General features: G+C 38.7%; 1 protein-coding gene across 1 annotated transcript in view; it reads left to right on the top strand.

Annotated features, from left to right (window-relative positions):
• The window catches only part of atf6 (activating transcription factor 6), a 63,026-nt gene that overhangs the window by 16,242 nt on the left and 20,708 nt on the right, over positions 1-26,076 (top strand). The window contains exons 8-13 of the mRNA XM_041790953.1: positions 12,354-12,539; positions 12,669-12,760; positions 17,309-17,452; positions 21,029-21,124; positions 23,762-23,864; positions 24,451-24,521. Of these exons, the coding sequence (XP_041646887.1) occupies positions 12,354-12,539; positions 12,669-12,760; positions 17,309-17,452; positions 21,029-21,124; positions 23,762-23,864; positions 24,451-24,521 (692 nt within the window). The remainder of the gene's footprint in view (positions 1-12,353; positions 12,540-12,668; positions 12,761-17,308; positions 17,453-21,028; positions 21,125-23,761; positions 23,865-24,450; positions 24,522-26,076) is intronic.

Genomic DNA, 26,076 nt, shown 5'->3' on the forward strand with positions numbered 1-26,076 from the left:
ACTTGTCTGTGTAGATTTGCATGCAGCTTCATACTCATGAGTAACAGCTGGGGCGTGCACTCGCTTGCTCATTAGGTCGCTATGACATTGTTAATGCTATGTATACACTAAATCTGGACCTATTCCACTGTAAACTCTCTGGTTCTAAACTATTTTTAGTATTTATTTTAATTACACAAACCATTAACTTTAATTTCAGCATAAAATATGAAAAATTATTAGGGAAAAAGTTAACAACTTTATTTACAATGCTGAATGTGCATAATTTTCCACATTGAAGGAGTCGTTACACCGTATAGACCATGTCAGCCTCTACAGATTCAAGTTGCTTTTAGTCTCAAGTGGATAAATGAAGTTTTCTGTGAACTGATTGTTGTTTTCATAAAAGAGGCGCATCTGTTTGTCATTATTTGACAGATTCATATTATATAACTGTAGTTCAGACAGTGTAAACGGTGGATATTGCTCCCCATGAGGATGAAACAGGGCGGATCCCTCAGAGGTGATGTCAGGACAGCTGCAGTACACAGGAGACACATGCACAAACACACAAATCAAACACAAGCTCTGCTCATTTTTTGTATTATGTGCTTATTTCTTTAAGATCTGTGATCTGAAAGCAGCACAGGAGAGTGTGGAGTTCTCAGGGATTATCATAAGATACTTTAGTTGCACTAGAGACTTCCCCGAAGATTGAAAGTTAATAAAAACTCACTTAAAGTCGGTTTTGTGAGTGCTGTAAGCTTGTGGTCTAACAATAAACGCTCCTCATCTTTTGTGCCTGCTGATCTGGTTTTGTGTGGGAGAGTCTGATGTTCTCCGTTAAGACCTGGGGCCACTTTGTTCGCCTGTGTTTCTGATTCTCTTCTCTTCTTTGTTGCTGGAATGAACTGCAAATATTTCCATTACAAAGTCGGAGAGATGTCGTGACTTTCAGCAACTCCAGTGTTGTTTCAGGCTTCATTCCCCAGCACAACAGTTCCTGATGGCTTGCTGTTGTTTGACCTTTAGTGAGTTGAGAAACATGTTGTTAATCTGTCTTCTGGTTTGTTTTGTCTTGTTCTGGGAGCAGGACTTCCACATTTAGTGTTTCTTATGTGCCAAGTACCTCATTCTGACATGGAAGGGAAGTACGTCATGTTTATGAGGGTAGCTTTATTTTATTCATTTATTTTCAAATTGAGAAAACCAGATGTGCCACGTGTGTAGGACATCCCCTTAATCATCTGCAGAGATGTCTGTAGTGACACTTAAAGCACACAGAATGAGTCCAATTTGCAGGCATTGTTATCTTGAAATAACATGTGCAGCCCTGAAGCATTGTGCATGAGACTAAAGTCATCATAACTAAAAATAGAACAAAATATCAACACTGAACAACACTGATGAAGCAATATATTACTGTCAGGACTTCAGTGACAGAATGAATAAAGAGCGGATGCCAAATATTAATATTTAATTCTAAAAATACAGTACTCTTGGGCTGCACGGCGACACAGGGATTAATGCTGTTGCCTTACAGCAAGAAGGTCCTCAGTTCGCTTCGCGGTCAGGGCCTTTCTGTGCGGAGATTGCATGTTTTCCCTGTCCACGCGTAGTTTCTCTCCGGGTACTCTGGCTTCCTTCCACCACCAAAAACATGCTCATCAGGTTCATTAGTGACTCTATATGTCTGCCCTGTAATTGACTGGTGACCAGTCCAGAGTGTACCCTGCCTCTTGCCCAATGACAGCTGGGACAGGCTCCCGCCCCCCCCCCCCCCCCCCCCCAGTGGGTTAAGCTGTATAGAAAATGGATGGTTGGAAGGAATACTCTGGACACGATATTTTTTCATTTTGACATACTGCATCATTTCTAGATGACTCCTCTTAGTGGCACTTATGAAATGAACAAGAGTAGCATTAACAGATGTTAACCAGCCTAAAAGGATGATAATGACTGCTGGATGAATAAAAACATTAAAGACAGTGAGATAATGTCTCACAATGGTAAAAAGACCTTAAAAGATAAAGTGATAGAAGAGGTGAACAATTGATTAACCCTACAATTAACCTTTTAAGAGGCATTTTGCATTTTTTTGTTTATCTTTTATTGTTATGCATCATTGAATGATTGTCTTAAAACTTCACAATCATGCTGAATCCCTATAACATGGTACGATTTTTATTTAAGGCTGTATACTGCACCTTTCCATGTTGGGTTTTACTCTGTGATTTGCATTCTTAAGTCATAGCATCCAATAGAGATTTCAAAATGTTCTATTTTATAGAGCTGCTCAGTATATCTTGAAATCATTTTTCTAAACTGTAATTTTCCCAGTCGTTGTTGGCACCAAAGTGCCTTAAAGAAACTTTTCCAATTATTATGGCGGATAATTGAGTCTTGAGAACAAGTTTTCTTGCCAGACTTCGACAACAGTGTCCAGGAATTTCAAAGCCCTGAAGCTAGAACAAACACACCTCTCTGCCATTTGTGAAGCTAAACAAGTCAATAAAGTTTACAGGAGACCACTGTAAATACGGACTGCGTGTGGGTGATTAAGAGGGTGGGACCCTTGATTTAATTGTGTGGGTGAAAAAAAGTAGGTTGGACTTTTTTTCAGGAGAAAATATTTGATGGTTTTGAAATGTTTCCTTGCTGAGAGTAGGAAAAATATCTTGATATGGCAATATCTGGGGGTTGAATTAAATATTTAAACTGAGAGTATTTACATTTTGCTTAGTGATGACCGTTGTAGCAGAGGTGGAAACACACATTTATTCAGACGTTGAAAAATGAAGCCAAGTTTAAAAAACTGCAAGTTGGACAAGTACCATTTAAGGCTGGTTGCTGAAGCACCAGAATGTCTAAAGGCTCTCCTCAACTTCACCTCTTTGTTTTTTTTTTTAAATTGAGTGAAAGTTAGTTTTAGGCTAGAGATGCACTGATTATAAAAATACCAGTGTTTGAAAACGTAACCACTGGGAGCGCAGATGGCCTAGTGGCTAGGTCACTTTGTGTGAGCAGCCCTGGTTCAAGCCCAGTCTTAGGGCTTTTCCCCTATGACTTTTTCCCTCACCGAGCCAACCAACCTGTGCTGATTTACTTTTCCATCACCAGTTTTGCCGTGCCAGGCCAGAATTTACTGCTTCTGCTTCTGATATCTTGCCCTCTGATGATGAAATTTCAGCCCATGTTATCCCTGCCTGTGCTCAGAATGAGAACAACTCTATAACAGTGGTGGTCTAATGTCAGTAGTCACTGTGTGACTGAAACTTTGATGACACATGACCAAAACTCCAGATTTTGTGTGTTAATATTGTAGTCTGATAGTGGTGCACAACCTGAGTTCCCACACTGACCAGTGAAATCAGGATGGACTAAGATTACAACTTTGTCTGTATCTACCAGATTAAAGTTTGACCCTTTCCCCTTCTTATAGACAAAGATACTCTAGACTTTTTAAAATTAAAATGCTGTAGATGTTGGAACATTTAGCCCAGACTGATAGAGTCAGCCTTTAATTTATTAGCTGGCACTGGTAAAGCATGCAGTTCTTCAGCCCAATCCAAAAATATGATTGTGTTCATTTTCTGCTTCCTAGAGACCCAAAAATCAATCATCAGAAGACTGTTCTTTAACTTATATGTAGGAAAACCAACCTTGCAAAGCAAATGGATTTTCCTGTTTCCTTGTTTCTCACTGGTGAATCCATCTTGCAAAGCTCCGGTCTGAACCGTTTGGGCCCGGTTAGAAAGTGACAGGACCAATCAGCAATTAGGGGCAGTACTTTCGGATGTGGCGGAGTCGTGATGTAAGCAAGCAGCAACAAGAGGCCGGTGCATTATGGCAGAATAGTTTAGTGTGGATGCTGCTAAAGCGCCAGTTTTATCAGAGTTTGAAGACATTTATTTGTTAGAAGAAGAACAAAGAACAGCAGTGAGTTGTTTTCTTTTCAAAAACGAGAAAAGTCATGTGGTGACATGTCTATAGTCGCCATGGTTCGCGTTATTCCTTGGTAGCTGCGCACATGGACCTTGGTTGCAGCTACGACACGTGTTTTGTTACTGTGGTTGGCCTGTAAATGTGTGACAGACAGAACGTTCATCCAATCACACACTGAGTTTTTTCAAATCCTCTGCCCTTTCCCAATCGCTTCTCAGTTGAAGGTTTTCCAGATGAATGTGTGAAACAAATCTATCTGGCGTGTGAAGTTACTCTTTTTAATGATCAGTGTGAATTATTTTTTGTTTATAGATCACTGAAAGAAAGGAAGAGAGAGAGAGAGACATTGGGAAAAGAGCGGTGTGCGGTGCTGTCGGTCTACAGTTTGATTTTTGCTTTTAAACAATGTAAAGTCAAGCAGGTCAGACAGTGTAGAGATTAGACTATGATGAGATCGAGGGCTCAAAACTCTACACCATCACCTCTAGATGCACCCTCGAACAGATAGCCTGGTTGTGGAGGAAAAACAAATCCCCTGCCATGCTGGGCTGCCATGCGAAACTTTGCCTGTGGTTGCTACTAATGCTGATGTTTCATATCACTTCTTTTGGTGTTAGACTCCCAAAATGCCAACATTTTCTCTCATGTTTGACCAGAAAAACAGATCAGAGTTTGTCCAACAGGTCACATCTTCTGCTTAATAATACCTTCTTCTTCTCTAAATCAGCAGTTAGGTGTGCTAAATGCCAGCATGTGAGATGTTAGCAAATAATACGAGCGCAAAGAGTTATCAATTGCAGAAATAGCAGATATTTATCTTTTGCGTGCTGATAAACAGTGTTTGTCCAAAAGGACTGGTGTAGGCAAAAATAAATGTTAAACTGAAGCATTAATGCATCCCTGTAAGAGACAGAATTTTTAATATGGCAGCTGTTTTGTTTTGTTTTGTGCTTGATCAAAATCAGATTTTATTGCCAAGTATATTTTCACATAAAAGAATCTGTCTTCATGCTTGGTTGCAAAACAAATGACAGAGAGGAAGAATAAGATATTTAGAGGCTAATAAAAAATATTAAGAGGCTATAAACCTAAATAGATTACTATAGAAGAATAAAGTAGAATGAAAATACAAAATACGGTGTAAACATTACATAAAAGGAGAAACTGTAAAGATGTGCAGGTATATTGGTGAATAGGTTACAGTGCAGTTCTCTAAAGGATGCAGCATACACAGTGTGCATTTTTAAGCATGGGAGCTAAAATCTGATGAGCGTTAATGTGATGCATAAAGTCTGTATAGAGATTATGCATTACTTCTGGCTGCCAGGTTCTGGGGTTCAGTTAGTCTGTTGGGGGGAGGAGGGAGATCCGGCATAGTGTTCATGTTTCTGATTCTCAAATAATTAGCTTAAAATCTCACATGTGTCAGCACATCTCACATGTGTCTGTGTAAGATAAGAATTATAAGTTTAAGCTTAGAACTTTGTTTTTCTCAGGTTAAGATAAGTTACATCATTTGATTGAATACTAACTTCGCAAATACTTTATTTGGAAATATATTTGACATGTATGACAGAAGTTGTTCCTGTGCTTTCAGGATGTGTGCCCACATCCTGAAAGTTTATTTAAACACACATATTGAGTTCAGAGAAACAACAAGACAGCCCAGGCTTATACTCTGTATCACCCCAAAATACTGCTTTACAATGGTAATGGCAAAACAGGTGACGTGTACCATTAGACAAGAGTGACGCAGAAGCTGTTTTAGCTCTTTTAACTTTCTACCATCAAATACTAGTAGCTTATGTTTTCTACTTAAAACTGCTGGTCATACAGGAACAAATGTAGTTACAGTATTAACACTGCAGGGTGTTGTAAAATAAGAGTGTATTTGATGTGTTCAAATTCAGCTCAACATCTGTTAAAAAAGAATATTATATAAGCAACGTAAGAGTTGCATCATTTGGCTTTAAATGTACTTGAGGCATGTTTCTGTGGCCCACCAAGAAGTGTTTGAGCTGTGCCGTACTGTTTGTGTGTGAGTGCTTGTGTTCGGCCTGGCTGCAGCTGTGTTACTTTATAACCTCACTGTGGTTTGGCTGCAGCACACTGCTGGACTTCGAGGGCTGTGTAAAACGCCTGTTAAAGATGGCATGCTAGTGCCAGGTGTTACTACTTACTACATGTTGTATCTACAGTATTTCTGTGTCAGTGTTCTTGTTGTTCACAGTTCTGTATTTTGGGCTGGAGCTGGCCAGTATAAGCCTGGGCGTTAAACGGCTGCTAACGATTACATGCTTCAGGCAGGTGTTGTGCAGGATGAAGCTTTAGCGACAGCTGTAAACAGCCATTAGGGATTGGGTCACTGTAATGTAATGAGCTCCTACACAGCCCGGGATTTAGCTGTGTTTGTGAGTGCATGTTTTCGTTTGAGGCTGGAAAACATTTTGGTCTGGAATTGAAGGTCTGAACAAACCCCCCTATTGATAGGTTTGGAGGATTAACAGGAGGGGACCCCGGGAAAGCATGGTTTAATGCTGGCTGGAAAGGGGGCCCTTGCCTCAAACACCAAAGGTGATGCTGTAAGGCCTTTAATTATTTTCACATTTAGTTACTTAAACAGAATTCTGAGTAGGATTGTGCATTTAATCCAAATTTAATTGTTTTCAGGATTTGAGCTTTCACACTTGACAAAAATCCAAATTTATTGCTTTAACCTCCAAAGACCGGCACTTTTATTTGTTATGCATTTTTGATATCTCCTACTTATTTTTAGTTAAATTGGACCTAAAAAGTATAATAACTAAATATTGCATCCAAAAAATAATCATTTATTTTTTTTAAATGTTGTCCTCATAAGAGGACAGTGGGTCTATTTTACTGTATAAGATTGTAAAGAGACAATTGTCTAACACAATATGGGCTCTTTCACCCAAAGTCGTGCGAAGAGTTGGAACTATCCTGTAAGAAAAAAGTAACAATTCCTTTAACACTTTTATGCCTGCATAATATTGATTAACACCAAATGTCCACATTTCTGCATCTACATCTTGCTTTGTATTTTAACAGTTTCCTGATAGTTTTCATCTTCCAAATTTAACCACTGAACAAAAAGTTCTTAAAGATAATAAAAATGATCTTAAAAGCTTTTTAGATTTTGTTTCAATCTGCACACACTATTTTTTCTAAAAATGACGAAGTTAATGCCATAGTTTTGTAAATATATTTAAAGTTTTAGTTTTCAGAGCATTTTGTTTGATTTGTAATCATATTTTTCTCCTGAATGGCAGAAATTTATTTGAACTGCTTACTTTAACAGTAAACAGTTCATTAGGTTGAATCCACATTTAACTAAACATCGTAAAAACTTTTTAATTAATGGGTTAATATTTCATTTATATCATTTTTGAGAAATAATGCATTATTAAGGTAGTAACAGTACTCTTTCAGTGGCAACAGCAGTGTTATGTTTTAGAAAAAAATATATAAGACATTTTTTTTCTTCTTTTTTGAATATATTCAAAAGATATTTTTTGAAAAATTTAACAGAAAATGTTGCAAAAATTGTGTAAATTAAATCTAAAGGGTTAGGTTCAGAACACCAACCTCAGAATACAAAGTACCCTGTAAATGGATATTCAATATAAATGTAGCTTAAGATTATCGAAAATACGTATATAGCCTATAGTCTTTTTTTATGAGATAATAGCTAAATATTACTAAAAATGCATGATTAAATCAATTTTACACTTAATTTCTTGATTTTGGACCACAGATTGCACTATTTTGGTAGAATGGCCCATATAAACCTTTATTGAAATACCTAAACAAGGCTGTGTCAAAATAAAAAAAAACAATGTTTTTGAACGTGGCAGTGTAAAAAAAAAAAAAAAAATCAAACAACCCAATGAATAAATTAGATACCTCACAGTTTTCTCCTTCTATTATATTCTGTAATCTTTCCGCTATTGGTAGATAAATATGCCCTGGAAATGTCTCCAAATACAAATAAAAATGTGCATAGACTGATTTGTACCACAGGAAATAAGCTTTTATATTCACCTTTTTTTGTAAACTGTTGGTTTGGGGCAAAAAATGTAATGAAGCTATATTTCCATATTTTTAAACCAGTAAAAAGTTCCAAAGTCTTCGTGAGCGCTTCCTGTTTAGCAGTGTTGTTGCTGAAATGTTAATGAGCATAAATTAAAAAGTTTTAATAATTAAATTTGCAGTTTTTGTACCTCGACCAGTTTTGTGTTGTGAGTGGCTGTAGAAGATTTTTGTGAGAATGGCAGCCATCTTTAATGTACACTAACAGTTGTAATGTGCAATGATGACCACAAGATGACAAAGTTTCCAGGAATGAGGATAACAGGTGTAAATTTAGCAAAATTAAGAGTAAAGGTGCAGGGAGCCCAAAATTGAATGTCCTCATATAAGGGTGCTGGGACTTAAGAGGTTAAAGATACAATATGTAGAATTTATGCACTGAAATGTCTACACAAAATTAAATATGCAAAAAAACAAAAAAACCCTGCTATGTTGTATTTATCTTTTGTTTGGTCTAATTCAGTCTCTATTTTGCCACATCAACATACATAACAAAGATATCCATCGAATAAAAATTCTAACAAGGTTGTATCATGTGTAACATGCTTTGTCTCATTTTATGATATGCGGCATCTACTGTTTGATTATATAATACAGCATAAAAACCTAATTATTTCACAGCAAACCTGAAAACCTCTGCAGGTGTTTGTTTGGGGATTTACTGTGCCTGTTAAGAATAGCTATTCATCCACATTTCCTGCCCTAATGCAAAATACAAGCCATTAGTGGAATGGAACAACAAGCTCATTTGCTTTTTCCACCTTCATTCTTAAACCTCATCACTTTGTTTAGCACTTGGTTAAATTTAAAACTGAAAGGGAGAGAGATTGAGTGCCTTAAGTGTCAATTGTCGCACAAAACAACCCTTAGAATTCAACATCACAGCTTCACAGTTATTTCACCTGTGGAACACACGCCACATTCAAAGGTGTTTATGACCCACTGTTAAATCAGGACACGTTTTCACCCGACCTTGTAAAAACTCCCCTCCTGTTTGGAAAGGTTAATGGTTCATCACACACTTCCTCCTGGAGTAACCCTTTGGATGCTGAAAAGAAGACTCCCAACAGCAGTGTGTCAGTGAGGCATGCTGGGATCTGTTGGCTTCTTGCTTTATAGACATACTTATGGGCACTTCACTCATTCATGATTGATACAGGCCACTTTGCCATTTTCGCCCCTAACCCTCCATTTTCCTCCTTCATCCTGGTGGCGATGCTGATCTCTCTCTGCTCTCTGCTCCCTGGCAACTGCTTCCATGCGGCGTTCCCAGGCTCAGACTAGTGGCACAGCTCCCAGATCTGCGGCTGGGAGACAGAGGGGTTTCTCAGGAGACAGAACACAAATACAGGGATCCAAATAACTTAATCACCAGTGGGGCGATTAGGCCCAGGATCTCAGGGGCTTACCCTGGGGGAGGGTGTTTGGAGAAGGGTAGTAGAGGGGTAACAAGGGACTGGTTAGTTAATGAAGGGGTTTGAATGATCATCTCAGGTATGTGATCTGTTCAGTTGGAATAGGTCATGTTTGGATATGTGTTGTTTGGGTTTGTGTGTGAAGCTTTGATTTTCAGTGTCACCTTTGACTTTGACTGGAAGGCATCCCATTGGTTTTCCTTCTTCTAAACAAGTTGTGAATTCCTCTTCTTTGTTTAGTTATCCCTAAAACTGTTTATTTGTACTTGTGTATTTTTACATTTATCATTGTGTTTGTCTCATAGGGTTTAAAACAATCTTTCTTGTGGGATATACTTTAACCATGCATAAACCACCAAACTTTTTTTCACATTTTTCTTTTTATATAGCCTCTTTTATTTGTTGCCATTTCAGAGCATACAAAACATCATTGTAGTTTTCATGTTTTCAGGCATAGAGCTCCTGTGAAAAACTTTCAGTACTCTATTTTAACAATCAGATATATCATTTAATGAAAGTTGCTGCATCAAAAATGTAAAAAAGGTTGTTTCTTTAGCAAGCTGCTCACCACTATATCTTTACCCTGACATTAGCAAGGGTTCAAACACCTTTGCTTTTAGCCTTTGCTAAATTCGGTTTCACATTGCTCTGTTCTGTATTCTAGTTATTGTTGAATATCGCCCTCTGACACAGCCTACATACAACTCTGTTTCTACTAGTTTGATTAAAATTCTGTCAGATGTGCAGCTCCTGCAGGATGCTATACTCTGATCACTGAGCTTTTTTACATCCAAGCAGTAAAGCCAGAGGAGAAGGCCCTTTAACTGGAGCTACAGACAGTTTATGGCTACAGCCTCCATAAGTTCGCGTAGCACTAACACTAATGTGTTAAGCCAACATGTCATTCTGGTTTACTAGTGACAAAGAAGACGTTTAACTGCAGTGCTTTAAAAAAGTATTTCCTTTCCCAATTTTGTATTTTCCTGTATATTTGCATGCTTAAATGTTTCCAGTCACAAGAAAAATATAATAATATTAGAAAAAGACAACCTGGATAAATACAAAATGCAGTTTTTAAATGATGGATTTCATTTATTAAGGGAAAAAGCTACTGAAATCTTCCTGGCCATATGTGAAGAAGTAATTGCCCCCCTTGTTATATCATGGATTAACTGTGATTAACCACATTTTTGGAAAATTGAGCTTAATTTCACAACTGACAGAAATATTTTTTAAAAAGTAAACCAAAGAAGTAACTAAACACTGACAGAAGTTTTAACTCACATTGCCTTTTTATTATTTATTTTCTCTGAACCAGTGTCATGGTTTAAATGGCACTGTTAAAAATTCTGCTATGACACTCACTTGTCAGTTTTAGGAATCTACCTACCTACCAACATACTTAACCTTCCTACCTACCTAATCTACCCCCCTGCCTACTTATTTAACCTAACTACCCACCCATAAAACTTACCTACCTAACCTACCCACATTACCTACCGACCTACCTACTTCCCTAACACACCTACCTTCATAACCTACTTACCTAACTTACCAACCTTACCTTTCTACCTACCTAACCAACCTATCTTACAATTTCATGCTGACGTTTAGCAAACCAGACTGTTGACTTGGTGAAGAGATTTATTATTGAGCAGAAGATGTGTAACAGTTTTTCTGCCGCTTTCAGGTGATGTTTTATGTGTCACTTTGATGAGATGGAGGATTTAAGTACCAGGTACCACAGCTCTACTCAGTCATCAATGGTAGCTGATACTGTCTTAAGATCTTGTGCCCTCCAGAGCTCTGTGCCACTTGACTGAAAGGAAAACAAAAACACTACCAAACTTCACTGACAAAGTGCTTCATTTTGTCTTATTTACTTTCATAGTCTTTTTGTGTATATTAGACAGTAATTATTGCAATTTACACTGGCTATCGCTGGGCATGTTATTTTTTCTTACCTCCAGACCTCAAACATAGAAAGCACCCCTATGCTTCTGTCTCTAAGATGTAAACCTCAAAGATTGACACACTATAAACATGTTCCTGCTCACACATTGAACAAAGCCTTCACAGGTGACATCTTGACCCCTCAGAGGATGTCAGTGTAAATATTTTTCAAACCTATGCTTAATCTTGTGCACTTTAGAGCTCTTTGGGGTGACGCTGAAGTGGTGATTCCTTGCAGAGCTGTCATTAACCTCGCAACATAACTCCGACATGTCCATTTATTATTCCATCACTGCAGTAAACTGAAACATCAGCGGGGTTTGTTTTCCACCAAAGAATAACAAAGTCAACCCTAGCTTTTATGTCAGAGCTCCCACTCCTCTCTTTTAGTGTCTTCCTATGTTGTCTGTTGTAGTGTGTGTCTCTTTTATACTAGTTTTAAACTTCTCCTGCCTTCTTCCACTTCTTGTGAGGATTTTCTTCATTTTGTACCATTTGCTGAGTGTGAACGAGCGGTATTAAGGCAAACTGGCAGAGCAGATGTTAGAGCTTAAAGAGGAAACAGCAGTTTATATGGATAAGCATATAAAACTCTCCCATCTAAAATTGACTGTACAATCTGTTTTCACATGCATTGGTGTGTGTATGCCTGTTTTTTCCCCTACATATCCCCTTGTGACTTGTTTAAGATGTTTAACAAGAAAGATGGCTTATATTTATGAGGGCATTTTTAACATACTGACCCAGAGAGTGGGGATAAACACGATGTCAACTACCAAGAGGGCGTAGTGATCTACAGCCCAACAGGTGGCTCAGACAGACATTTCATCACATACTAGCGTTTACCTAACCTATTCCTTTAATGGTATGTGCTGACTGCATGTACACATGTTACAATATGGACTTTAATGTGAGTATTAATCCATCCATTTCTGCTTTTTGTTGTCACAGTCAAAGTTGTCCCAGAGGCAGCAGCGCATGATAAAGAACCGTGAATCTGCATCCTTGTCTCGTAAGAAGAAGAAGGAGTATCTGCTCTCTCTTGAAGCTCGTCTGAAACTGGCGTTGTCTGAGAACGAGGCGCTCAAGTGTGAGAATGGGAACCTCAAGAGGCGGCTGGAGGGCCTGCTGAGTGAGGTGAGAGGCTGCAGCTCTGAGAATACTGAAACACAGACTTTACTGACAAGTATTTCTTTTGCACAGCAACAGAGAAGTTTCCACAGCAAAAATCAGTTTTATTCCTTCTTACATAATCTGTTCTTTCAGAACAAAGTACTAACTGCAACGGCCCCCAAGAGGAGAGCTGTGTGTCTCATGGTGGTTTTGGTGTTTCTGGTGCTGAACGTTGGGCCAATGAGGTGAGTGAGGGTTTCTCACTGTATCTGATTCTATTTCTTCAAGTTTGGCTTGTTTTAATAAAACTGAATATAAAACCAAACAACATACTGCAGATAATTACAGATACTGAAGCGTAAGATACAAGATTAACTGCAACATAAGAGATTGATTACGGGAGGAAATAAAATGGGAAGCCCCATGACTCATTGTGGAAATTGAACCTCTAGTGACATGATGCAAAAACATTCACTGAAATCAGTTCAAAACTTTTCCCACTGGAGCGTTATGTTCACACAACAAGCTTTTCAGTAATTTTAACGGACAAGAATTCTTTAAACCTTTGGGCAAAATCAGTCAAACCCCCTACCCTATGTGTGCCAGATAGACTGTTTCACATATCCATGGCATGGGGTATATTTCACATCCATCTGGGTCTTCGGAACAGCCCAAAGATGGTGTTTAGGAAGGGAAGAACCTGAATAGATGGCCTAGATGAATGCCCTGTCTGTCACATTTATTACAGGCTGATCAAAGCATAATGATGTAATAGGTGCACAACCTACATAACATGTCAATGCATGATCTTTCAGTGTCAGTGGAGCCATTTGCTAAATCAGACTCTTGCTAAAGCCATTCAGGCATAAAAGAAAAAATTCTTTTCCACCAAGAAAAGCTTTCAGTGTGGTTCTTTGCTTGCCTTCTATTAAAGAAATATTTTCCACTTGTAATAAAATCCTGTTATAGCTGGATCCATGCTCATCTCTTCACTGGTCTGCTTACAGGCTTGTATTTGCTTCAACGAAACCACACCAGTGGCAACTGCCTCCTTCTCCTTTTTCTTGGTCTGGTCATTCTCTGATCAGCAACGAGTGTTTCAGCTTGAAGCTTTACAACATAGATCTGCTTGATGACAAACATGAAATCTGGCAAATCTATGTGCTATGCAAGGTTAACAATCCAGCTTAAAGGTCACATATTTTACCCTTTAAAGACAAGTTTTTATTGGTCTCAGAGGTCCCCAAAACATGCATGTAAAGTTTGTTTCTGAAAAAAACACTCAAGTATTTGATATTTGCATGTCTAAGAAACCCTCTGCTCCAGCCCTGCTCAGAACGAGCTGTTTCTGTGTCTGTGGCTTTAAATGTTAATGAGCTGTCTGACTCCGCCCCCCCCCGACTATGCCCCTCTCATGGATATGGCTTAGAGTATGTGGCTCTCGTGATCCAGCTGAGAGGAAGATCAGGAGAGGAGGGCGGAACTTTCTTCCAAGTTGGGAGAGCCAACCAAACCTGGGGCAGTGCTAACTCTGCTAATCCCACATGACATCATGAGGGGAAAATCTGAAAATGGCATGTTTAAGCACACATTGTCTGAAAGCAAGAGCAAAAGAGGAGGGGGGATTTTTCTGGTACTTGAGGAGATTGTGGACAGGTCAGGGGCACATATTTTTGATTAAAAAAAACATGAAAAATTGTATTTTACATATGTGACCTTTAATATACAGGTGCATCTTAAAATATTAGAATCTCAAGTACCTTCTTCCATGATTAACTTCAGAAAGTTAGATTTCTATATATTCTAGTTTAACCTTATATAAAGTGAAACATTTCAAGACTTCTTTTATTTTAGTCTGGAAGATTACGGTTTATTGCTTACGAAAAGCAAAAATCCACTATACCAGAATTATTGGAACATTGTGGAATGTCTAATTTGCGCAGATTTCCTGAGCCTTTATTTGTCACTCTGGTTTAGTACACACAACCACAAACATGGAGAAGACTGCTGACTTTACTATTGTCCAGATGAAAGTAACTTTTGAATTTCATTTGGAAATCAAGGTCCCAGAGTCTGGAGGAAGATCAGACAGACACAGAATCAAAGGTGCTTGAAGTACAGTGTTTTCAGTTTACAAAGTCAGCAGTGGTTTGAGGTGTCATGTCATTTACTGCCATGGTCCACTGTGCTTTATCAAGCCCACAGTCTACACCATCAGCCGTCTCCCAATAGATCATAAAACACTTCATGCTTCCATATGCTGAGATGCTTTATGGAGATACTGGTTTCCTTTTCCTGCAGGACTTGGCACTTGCCCCCAGGGAAGCCAAAAGTACCAGACACTTGTTTGCTGACCATGGTTTTACTGAGCTTGATTGGCCAGCCGACTGGCCTAACTAATGAGAAATACAGACTCAATAAAACAGATGAGCTGAAGGATCCTATTGGAGCAACCTGGGCTTCATAACACCCAAGCAGTGCTACAGACCGACTGGCTCCATGCTGTGTTGCATAGATGCAGAAATTTGTGTAAAAGGAGCTCAAACCAAGTACTGAGAGCATACATGAGTATAATTTTCCAGAAGGTCAACATTTCTGCATTACAAATCTTTTTTGGACTGATGTTTTGTGATATTTTAATATTTTGAGGTAGAAGATGTTTGATTTTTGTGAGCTGAGATCGTCAACATTAAAACAAAAAAAGTCTTGAAATATTTTACTTTGTATGATATGAATGTAGACTATGTGGGGGTTTCCTCTTGAATTAAATCACAGGGAGAAAAAAGAAACTTTATCATAATATTCTAATTTTTTTAGATGTACCAGTAGTATGAAATATGCACATTGTAACACATGGGTAACACTAAACTGAAATGAAATACAAGTAGAAATTTGAATAATATTTTGTATGGATTAACTGATGAAAAAAGGTTTGTCTATAAGCACCACATTTGTGTGAATGCCAAGAAACTAAACGCAAAAGTAAGGTTAAATATTTTCTTCAAACAAGTTGCACAAACTATACAGAAATGATGATATTCCATTGTTCAAAAAGTCCAACAAAAAGATAATACCTTCAATTTTGAAAGAAAAGGGCTCTTGTGGGGTGTTTTTTGATTCCATTTAATTAATGACTCAGTTGATGAGGGAAATGACTGTTCAACCTTGTACTTCCTGTCATACAGTTGTGTTTGTTTTGTTAATCCAAAAAAAATCATGAGGATGGCTCAACATCTTCCCTATAGAAGTTTAAATGTCTTAACAACAAAATACACAAAAAAACGCTGACCTTTAAAAAGTTCATGGAAAAAAATTCTTATTCCATTCTCCTCAAATTTCTCATTTGCTCAGCAAGTTGAAGTTTATCTAAACCAACTCTCATTAAAAGAACTTTCTTCAGTTTACACAAATCAAATACTCCTTAAATCAATACTTTGTAAATACACATGGCTTCAATTAACAGGTTTTCCAATGGGACCTCTGTATGAAATGTATCGCAATTCTAGCAGAAACAACAGACATGTGACACTAATCTAACATGAGTTATAGAGTTAATAACAAATATGGGAAAAGTCACTGCTGGGTGCTAAATAGTTTCAGAAAGTCTTCATCATGTGAGCGCCATCACAAACGATGACCTGCCATGCCTCATCTGCCTGTGTGAGTTGAAGGAGGAGGAGGAAGTGACCTTGTGAACTGGATGTTTGTGAATTGTGGGTTGAACTCTGATTGGCTGACTTGCATAGTTAAACAAAGTTGTGGAAAAGTCACAAAAATCATGGCAACCATATTAAAACATTAACATTCAATAACACAGAAGCAGAGAAACTGGATTAATTCATCTGGATTACACACAATTGAGTTTTTTGTCCTTATTGAAACTCATCAAATTGGTCAAGTAACTGACAGTTAATAGTTCCTCCCTGCCAACTGGCACTTCTGTGTATTTTCCATCACTCTGTCGTTGTTTCCAGAGTTTATAGGACTTGGTGACTAATGGGTGTAAAACCCCAAAACACCCAGATGTATGCTGAGAAAGTAAACATCCATCATTTTAGAAAAAACATGAAATCGATTCAACTGGAGTTTCAAATTTTTCTTATCAGTGTTTGTAATGTTAACATTGTGGACAAATGAGGATGAATTACGTAAATCTACATGAGGGAAAAGCCTCCATTCCAGCCTAGTAACCAGATGGAGAGATTGTGCAACTCCACAAACTCAAATTCCAAATGTTAACCATGAATTATCTGTTCTCATGTTTTAGAAATGTTTATTTTCTCCTGGGATAAACTTTCTCAAGTCAGATGCAAGCGTCTACTTGTCTGACCAGCTGATTTAGAAAAATCTGCGTGCGCTCACTGCTGAGAATCAGTTTTTTCCATTGTTCTCAAGAGCTTAAAAGTTTTTTCAGACTCATGCCAATTGAGTGCTGTCCACAGAAGTCTGTGTGTGTCTGTACCTGTGCTTACATCTGTGTGTTTTGTGTTAGGGCTCTCCTTTGGAATGTAAAATATGCCCGCTTTGAGGTCAGATCCCTTTGAAATGAAAATGCCACCAGTGCAGTAATACAGCTGAAAGAGACTGTGTGTATTTTTGCCCTACAATGCTTTGGGTTATACAGTCGAGATCAGAGTTCAGACTCTGCTTGTTGCTAGAAACAGGGACCCCTTCCTGTGCTCAGGATGTGGCCCACTAGGAATTTGGCGGTCATTTCAGACCAGTTTTTCGACTAAATTGTTTCCTGCACCAAAGTGTCCTGATTTTACCTCACCCGTTATCTGTCTCATCAGTTTGTTTCAGGGTGGATCCAAACCTGATGTTTATACCGCGCGGCACATCGGCAGACACCTGTTGAATTTCTCCACAGAAAAACAAACCGAGTTGGTCATGGGCGCCGATTCCTTCCACAGTGGCCCTTCTGAGATTGGCGACAGGTAATGAGCTCAACCCCCCTTTCCTCCAGACACCTTTCACAACACAACACCATGTCAGCGGACCAGGATGCACCTGTGCCAGGGCTTGGTCTGAACTGGTACAGCTCATTATGGCAGATGTAAACATGTCTGCCAACCGGTTACAGACTCAAATGTCTGCTTCTCTAAAGCCTCCAGGCTGCTGTTGTGCTTTTAGTAACAAGGTGGGAAATTGCAGTCAGGCCTCATTTGACATCCAGCTTTATATTGCTGGTAACAGTTTATTTTTCTAAAGAGTTATATATTTGTCTTTCTATTTTAAAAGCAATAGAGGCCCAGCAGTCTCGTTTGTAAATTGCATAAATAACATTCTTGTTTGGTACATTACCTGCACCCCCCTCATCCTGAAAGTGATGTTTTGCAAGGTGGTCAGAGGGTCTAACGTGTGCATGGCATTGCCAGCCTGTGTTTTGTCAGATCCCTGTGTAGGGTATATTACATGTTAATGCAAACCATTCAGCTGTGCTATCAGGTTACCCGGCAGCATTAAACCAACGCAGGCAGGAAGGAACACATTAGCCTTTACAAAAGGGGTGACAGCACCAGAGAGGCAGGGAGGAGGGGGACCAGGGGAAGATATGCAACCTAATCTTAAGGTCCCACTGAACAGGAAGGTGTGCGTGCGGGAAGGTTAATACAGCCCCTCAGCTAGAGTTATAATCAGGGCCTCTGTGGTCTGACATGTTGTCTCACTGAAACATTTCCAGAGCGTTTAGAGACGGGAAGTGAGGTGTAGTCGATGTGTTGGCTCTGATGAGGGGGGCCCAAGGGAGGTATTACGTAGATGGCTGACGTTTAGGTAACAAGGCCTCTGCAGGTGGGCTCTGACTGTGTGGACAGTCTACATCATCGCCTTGATCAACGTAATCATTCATTTGCTCAGGTAGAACAGCTGTAATTAAAGTCAGAATAATCTCTGAGGCAGACAGCCAAGTCTAACTTTGCTGCTCACGACTGATCTGAAATGTGCAGCGAGGGACAAGCACCTGAAAGCCTTTCTTGTGTACAAGTGCAGATATTGAATCAGAAAATGACTTTGGTAGGAGGGTAAGTTCTCACATTAGTCCTTCATATTACTCAAGTGAAAGTGTAAGAATATCTGGTATTTACTAAAGCTGTTCCAAAATGACTATTCTCTAGTTGATTAATGGTATTATCAAAGAGTAGGAAAACACTCAGAAAACCGTCTACTCTGAGCACAAATTATTAAGCCTATCCACACATGGGATCACAGCATCTGTGGATGTCAAATTGGTTTGCTGAGTGTGGCTAACGTTGGCAGTAGAAGTAAAGCCGGTTGTTGGTCCGTACTTGTCTGCTATGGTTACTCATAGCTCTGGTTGAGCTATTATGTTCCAGTTTAATATGAACCAGTCTACTTATAATTTTGTTTCCATTTTTGAAATCAAAATACCCTAAATTTTTTTTGCCATAAGCCCAGTTAAGACCAAAGATCTGTGATGCGACAAGACAATTTTGGAAGTTGGCAACAGTTGCAGCAGTCTGAACCAAGCCACTGCAACTTGAATTGAGCCGGCTGATGCTGTCACCTGCAATTTAGCTTGTCAATTTGTGGACAGCTGGTTTCAGGACATTGCAAGCACATTAATTTGCAAAAGGGAAATAGATTAAATCAGATCAAACTTTATTTATACTTTTCAAACTTTTCATACACTAAAATGCAGCACATAGTGCTTTTCAAACAGACAGTTAAATTAAAAGAAGATAACAGGAAGTAAGTAGATATATCGTTTTGATAAGGTTCTACTTTTCCAGCTGGCACACAAAGTGTGAATGTGTGACACTTTTTAAGATAATCCATTAGAAATTCAAGGCTGTAGGGCCTAAATTGTTCTGTAGAAAATGAATAATTCTCAGCAGATATCTTTGTTATAAGCTAGCAAAGCATTTTTGTGTTTTTGAGTGCCTCAAGATTTGCTGCCATGCTGTGATATAGATGACAAGTGATAATCATCAAGCTATTATCATGATGATAAAGGTGCAGGAAAAAAAGTCAATGTGCAATGCTGTCTCTCTTGTAGAGACAGATTTATTGCACAATTTCCCAAATAAATCCTCTTCCATGGAAACGATGAATCGTCTCCTTCAGTCGCTGCAGTGTGAACTGGCAGGAATTAAGATTGTACGAAGTGGCCCATTGCAAGCAGTTGTGAGTTTCAGCTTGTCTTGTTGCAGATCTTTAGTCTGATCTTCTATCTACCCAAAGCTCCTTATTTTCTTTCAAAATAAAAGCAGGTCTGTATCCAAACAGAAAGCAAATTACCCTTAATTTTCAATAACGTGGTAAAACAGTTGCTTAAACAAACACTAAGCTGCATGTTTTCTATGTTTTATATCATTCATCATATTTTTACTTATTTTGATTAGTCTGTATGTTTGTATCTGCTTTAATGTTAGGTTTTATGTATGTATGTATGTGGCTGCATGGCCTTTCTGTTGCTGTTTTAATGCATCTGTGTGGTTGTACATCAATGACTGCTGTAATTGTCAGTCTTTTATGTCTATTTTATTCTGTTGTATCCTTAAAAGCCTAACCAGAGACAAGGACTGCAAATTAGCCATGGCTATAAGTCTTTTGTGCTGTGCATCAGTTGTAATTGAAAGCATCATTGCCAATGTATTGTCCCTGAAAAGTGGAGATTAATATCAAGCAGAAAAGTTAAAAACAGAATTTCTGGATTTTATTGTGATTAAAATTTTAAACATTTAAAAGCCCTACTCAGAAAGTTTTTTTTTACCACTTGTGGGTCTCCAGGCCTATTACCAGGGTTGACAAGGCTGAGGCAAAAGAAATGCCATCGAGCTTGACCTTGGCTGCCGAGGGACACGTGTCGTGTTGATCTTAATGCTGGCAATTTCTTCCCTCTTCTCTAGCCCCAGGTTGTGTTTTTTTTTTCACAAGTAGGAAGTTTACTTTTGTCTTCTTTCATGCACATGTTCATGTTAGGCAGCTGGCTGTTAATAAAAGTGCCTGTGCAAAGTTATGAATTTTGGTCTTTATGGCCCAGCCCTAGTAACAACTCAGACTGTGTTTTTGTTGGTTTGTTTTCCTCTATCATTACCCATAGCAAAAGCAATGTCTGTCAGTTCAGTTTAGTTCAGTCCTCTGTTGCATGTTTACATTCAGTCTGAGACACCTCTCCTTCTCAGCATTCATCATGAATACATTTAGTGACTGAAACTCTGCCACCTCAGCACATTTTGAGAGCATTTGAGTCAATAAAACTCATTAGTCAGCAATAAAATTCAGCACATGGAAGCCACACTGTTTCTTTGTTTGTGCTGTTTTTCCTTCCTGTGTCTCGGTCCAATCTTGATGTTTTACCTCCATCTGAAGGCAGGCCGTCATGTTGGCTCTTGTTTTGCATTCAAGGCATATTCCCAACATGTGGAAAACATTCCTAACACATTGTGACACTGATTTGAGGGCATCTGAGGAGCCTTGTAAAGTAAGCACCTTTCCTTTGGTGAAGTTATCTTTTTTTTTGTCTTAAACACCTTCTGTCTGTGTTGCAGGTCTGAGGACAAGGCCCTGATGGTGGTGAAAGATCCCATCTTCCTCCGACCTCCTCCACCCTGCCAGCCTCCTGTTAACAGGACCAAGTGTTTAGAGTAAGTTTGGAACTGTTGCACTGATGGTTGCAGAATACCAGATTTTTTTTAATTTCAGTATATTAAAAGTACAAATCTGACAACTGTGACATCTGTTTTGATACCATGGCTACAAAAATGAACTTCCAGGCACCCGAAATTGAGTCACTGTCTTATTTCTTTGTACTAACAGTAAAGCAATGGTCACTGAACACACCACCAACCCGCATTTGACATACTGCACTGCTGTTAATGGCAATTAAAGAAACAGGAAATTGTATTGTCCTAAAAAATTAATGTACAGATCTGACAGTGGTTCTCAGCTGCGGGGTCAGGACCCACATTTTGAACTGATTTGTCCTGTTATCTTGGATAGATCTTGTCACCTAGTGTGACATCCTGACCTGATGGCTATAGCATGAATCCTGACACCTACCAATAGAGGAGCATTTGATCTTTGTATCATCATTTACCAGAGTGACATAATGCAAGTCCCCACTTTTTCCTCTCTCTGGAGATTTATGTGAACATACAGTGATTTTTTTCAACATTTTATCACATCAGCCAGTCCATTCTGTCCTCCTCTTGATACATGAGGACTAGGGATGCAACGGTACTCGGTAAAATAGTGAACCGTTCGGTCCGCTCTGTACAGGACAATATGCCCTTGTGCACCATGGATTTCAGATTTGTAATTCATTTTGCACTGATGGTTTACAGGCCATTGCGTGTGTCTGGTATGTGCGTCTGTCCTGGCAGGAGAAAAGCCCTCCCCATGAGTTAATGTCCAATCATTGTTGTTGCTCCACCCACACAGCCCCTCTCACACTGTTTTGGAGCTGGGTTCACGCTGCCGCTTTCACACTTAAGCAGAAAAAAAGAAAACGAGCGGAGGAGTTGAGACATTTGCAGAAGCACCAGCTTCATTCAAATCAGCGGTGTGGGTTAACTTCAGTTTCGCCATCAAATACAACAACGAGGGAGTGACAGCTGTGGACAGCATAAGCATACTGATATAACACTTCCTAAACAGAAGACAGTGGAGCGACTCGACTTGTTTCTGCGCTGCATCATGTCTCCTTCTCGTCTCACCATCACACATCCATCAGCTGTTGGCAGTGCTATCATCAGTCAGAAGCTTAGCCCCATTTAAATGCGCCCTGCTATTTGTCGACAGCACAGAGCACAGGTTACCTGTACAGTTGCACCCCTAATGAGGACGTCTCCCAACTTCCCCTTTACTTCTCTATTGATTATTGTGTATGTGTATGCTTTGTGCACACTGCCCTGCAGTCTCATGCCCTTATATGGACATAAAAGAGGAATTTCTCCTTAATGGTCCTCATCTGGTCTAGCCTCAGTACCCACCACTACTTCCTTCATGAGAAATCGTGACCCAAATTTAAAACATTTACACCGACTTAAAAATATATTATAAAATTGTTGCACGTTGGACCTCTACACACATGCTATGTTACTCTATTTCCCATGATTGAGTGTAAATTTCAACTGTTTTCAGAGGAACATAAAATATACCCTTGCTTAGGGCTACAGTAATTAATTTTCTATTCTACTGATCCTTCTGTTGATTAATTGAGTGATGTAATAAGAAATGACAGCTCCCAACGTTTGCAAAACCACCCCTTATTTCATTAAGAATCACTATGTATAATGCCATAATCTATAACGCCACAGACAGTCAGTGCCTAAAAAGATGCAGGACACATAGTTTTCATCACTACTTTATCTTAAACGGTGAAGCAAGTGCATTGTGCCACACAAATAACTATCCATGCAAAACAGAGCAAGCCATGAGACACACAATGCAGTGTCCATATTTAAACCACGGGTATACATAGGTATTGATTGATTCAAACCTCAAGACAGATATCTTGGCTCAAATATTTTTGATCGAGTGACTTAAATTACTTGAGCAATCGTTTCAGCCTTAGACTTGTCATCATAAGAAAGCCAAATTTTGTCCTGAGAAAAGGAGACAAAAAGGTGAACATCTTCAGAAAAACAACCAGTTTTTGTGTTATTTGTTGAGACAAAAACAGGTGGAAAAAAATGAACGAGGGTATGTCTGCTTAGGGCTCCTGTTCACCATAGACTTTGTGCAGCAATTTTTTCCCATAGCACACACTCGCGACACACTAAAAACAGCTCCACAACCCACTTTTGGATCCAGACCCACTACTGCTCTATGCTAACTAGGAAAAACATGCACAAACTTTCAGCTTACAAGGACATTGCATTCATCAATTTAAGGTCACAGATGCAATTCAAAAGTTTAGGAGCACATCAGGAATCAAACAGAATTTTTTCCTAGAAATTTATGAATAAATTTAAGAAAAATCTTAAGATGTTATTGGTGAGTTAGGATCAGTGTCATTCAACCAGTGCCTCTCTGTCTTTCGCTCATGTCAGCTTTGGGCTGTAAATATGACTGTAAATGTTCACGTCTAATAAATGTTGGTACTTTTTGTGATAACAGAGATCAATTTAAAGTATGTGGAACTGTAGAAGTATTGAAACTTTTGATAACCTTTGTCACACCTGTGGGTTATTTTCCTCCTCTCTAAAGACAACAGAACTGCCCGGTTCCCCTAATATAAGAAAAAAAATCATATACAGTACATTTATGTTGATTGGCAGGTTGGCTCATGAGCTGAGGGGTTGGGTCCAGCGTCATGAAGTGCAGCTGACCAAAACCAGACACATGAGTAACAGCAACCTCAAACCCACAAGGACCATTATGGTAAGTTTTAAAAAAATACCTCAAAATAAATGTGATGCTAAATATTTGCTGTAGAGATTACAAACTTAATTTGTTTTTAAGTGAATTATTGCATAACAAATGTATGTTTTGGCAAAGAAGACCCTCTCTTTCACCACTTTTTCTCCTCCACTTACACCTTTTCTTCTCAGCCTCTCATTTTTCTTTATTAGGTCGAGTTTAATTCAGCAGCCCTGAGAAAGTAAACACTACACTTAGAGGGGCTGCAGGATTGTTGCCCCCCTGCTTCTTTTTTCCATCATTTTTTTTCTAAAAAGCTACAGAAGTGTAATCCAGGCAGAGCTGTCTGGCTTTGTGTACACCAGGGCCTCATGTTACCATAAATAGAAATGTAGAAATATTCATTTCTTACCTGTGTTGGGTTGGTTTATCCTTAGAAATACATCAAATAAAAGACTGAATTACTGTGCTTGTATAACAATGTTTTGAATAGAGACTATATTCATGTGTTGGATAATTTTTCCACTGGTTTTTCCTTCCCTCACTAATTGTTAGTTGAAGTGAATATTAAAGATTACAGCTAATACTCCCTCATTTTTCCTAACAGAAAACACACAGTAAGGAGGCTCAGGGTGCCCAGATCGTGACGGTCCAGTATACAGAAACTACTGAGCAAAAGTGAGTAAAAAAACAGAGTTGTTAGATCAATCTTTATATTTAGTCTCAGTTTTTTGTTGCAAAAAAGTAACAGTTGACTTTAAGGCAGAATTCAGCATCTTTGGCTGCCTGAGGGACAAATATACTGTTGATAGGAGAACAAACATACAGCAATTACTTCTTGTGTGGTAAACCAACACAGCTGTAATCTGGTCTGTTTATAGTCAGTGGCATCAAAGAAATAATTTATGTAAAGCAACTGCAGACATAATAAACTGGTATGTTGCATTGTTTAAGGGTTGTGTTGAATAGCGCTGAAATGGGAAGTAAACATTCTGCTACTTTTTCATTTTTTTGGCATTAGTCCCCTTTTCAGATTTTACAAACTGACCGATTTATGATGCCGTGATTGTAAAGCACTGACCTTTGTACAGTGCTGTAGAGACCTGGCAGTCAGTAAGAACTTTTTATGCTGGACTGGACAGTGCCGTCTCGATCAGACAGACGGAGTCAATTGTTTTTTGGCTACCTGTATTTTTTTCCCCTGTAGAAGGCTATGAATTTCAAAATCCACTGGATAGAAGAGGAAAAATCAGTTTCAGCAGGCATAGAAATCTGAGTATCAAAGTATAATATTGAATAAATATGGAAATCACACACCATAAAAACCTGTGCCTTCTTGCTGCTTGCATGATGTTTTAAATAACAGGAGGAACAGTAGTTACAGATGTCGGGTGTGCCAGAGTTTTTGCTTCCAGTCCCTGATGTAGTGGAGTGAAACAAGGGATCAAGTCATTATAGAGCAACTTTTGAAGATTTTGATTCTTGATTATTGTCTACTCAATCCATGGTTTTATCATGAAATATAAAATGAATGTATCCACTTCAAGATTTGCCATAATGCATGCTGCTGTTATTATTGTTATTTTTTTACTTGTCTCACACAAAAAGAATCAAGAAACAAAAATGTCAACCTTATCCAGACAATTTTTTTGTTTGTTTAAAACTGTTTCTATCATGACGCCTGATGGCCCAGCGGTTAGGTTGCGACCGATTTGTGCAGGTGGTGCAGTGTGATACTACAATATGGACCAAACTCTAACAGTGTTTAATTAATTTCTACTAATGTTAGGAATATTTTCCTATTACTCTGAGTATCAGTAAATGTATAAGGGGTGTCCAAACTATGGCCTGTGGGCCAACTGTGGCCCTTGGTCCTTTTGAATTGGCCTGCAAGAAATCCATGAAAAAGGCCCACATATGAACATAAAACTTTACTGTATTTCTTAGTTTGACTAGGAATGCACAATATTGGGGTTTATACAATATGAGGACATTTACAAATTAAATGTAGCTGATATCAATAGCAATATATAAATGTAGTTAAGACCTAACACTTCAGTCCTTGAAACACAGTTTAAGGATGAACAAAGAAACATACTTCTGTCTCTAGAACACACCAAAGTTTAAGTAAATAGGATGAATACAGAAAAACTTCAGCTGTCTGTTGTTCCTGCCAAAAGTAAAAAAAAAAAATTAAAAAAAAAGATGAATGCAAACAAAAGGATTCCAGCAG

Source organism: Cheilinus undulatus, linkage group 7, assembly GCF_018320785.1.
Source record: "Cheilinus undulatus linkage group 7, ASM1832078v1, whole genome shotgun sequence".
In the NCBI taxonomy this organism is placed as follows: domain Eukaryota; kingdom Metazoa; phylum Chordata; class Actinopteri; order Labriformes; family Labridae; genus Cheilinus; species Cheilinus undulatus.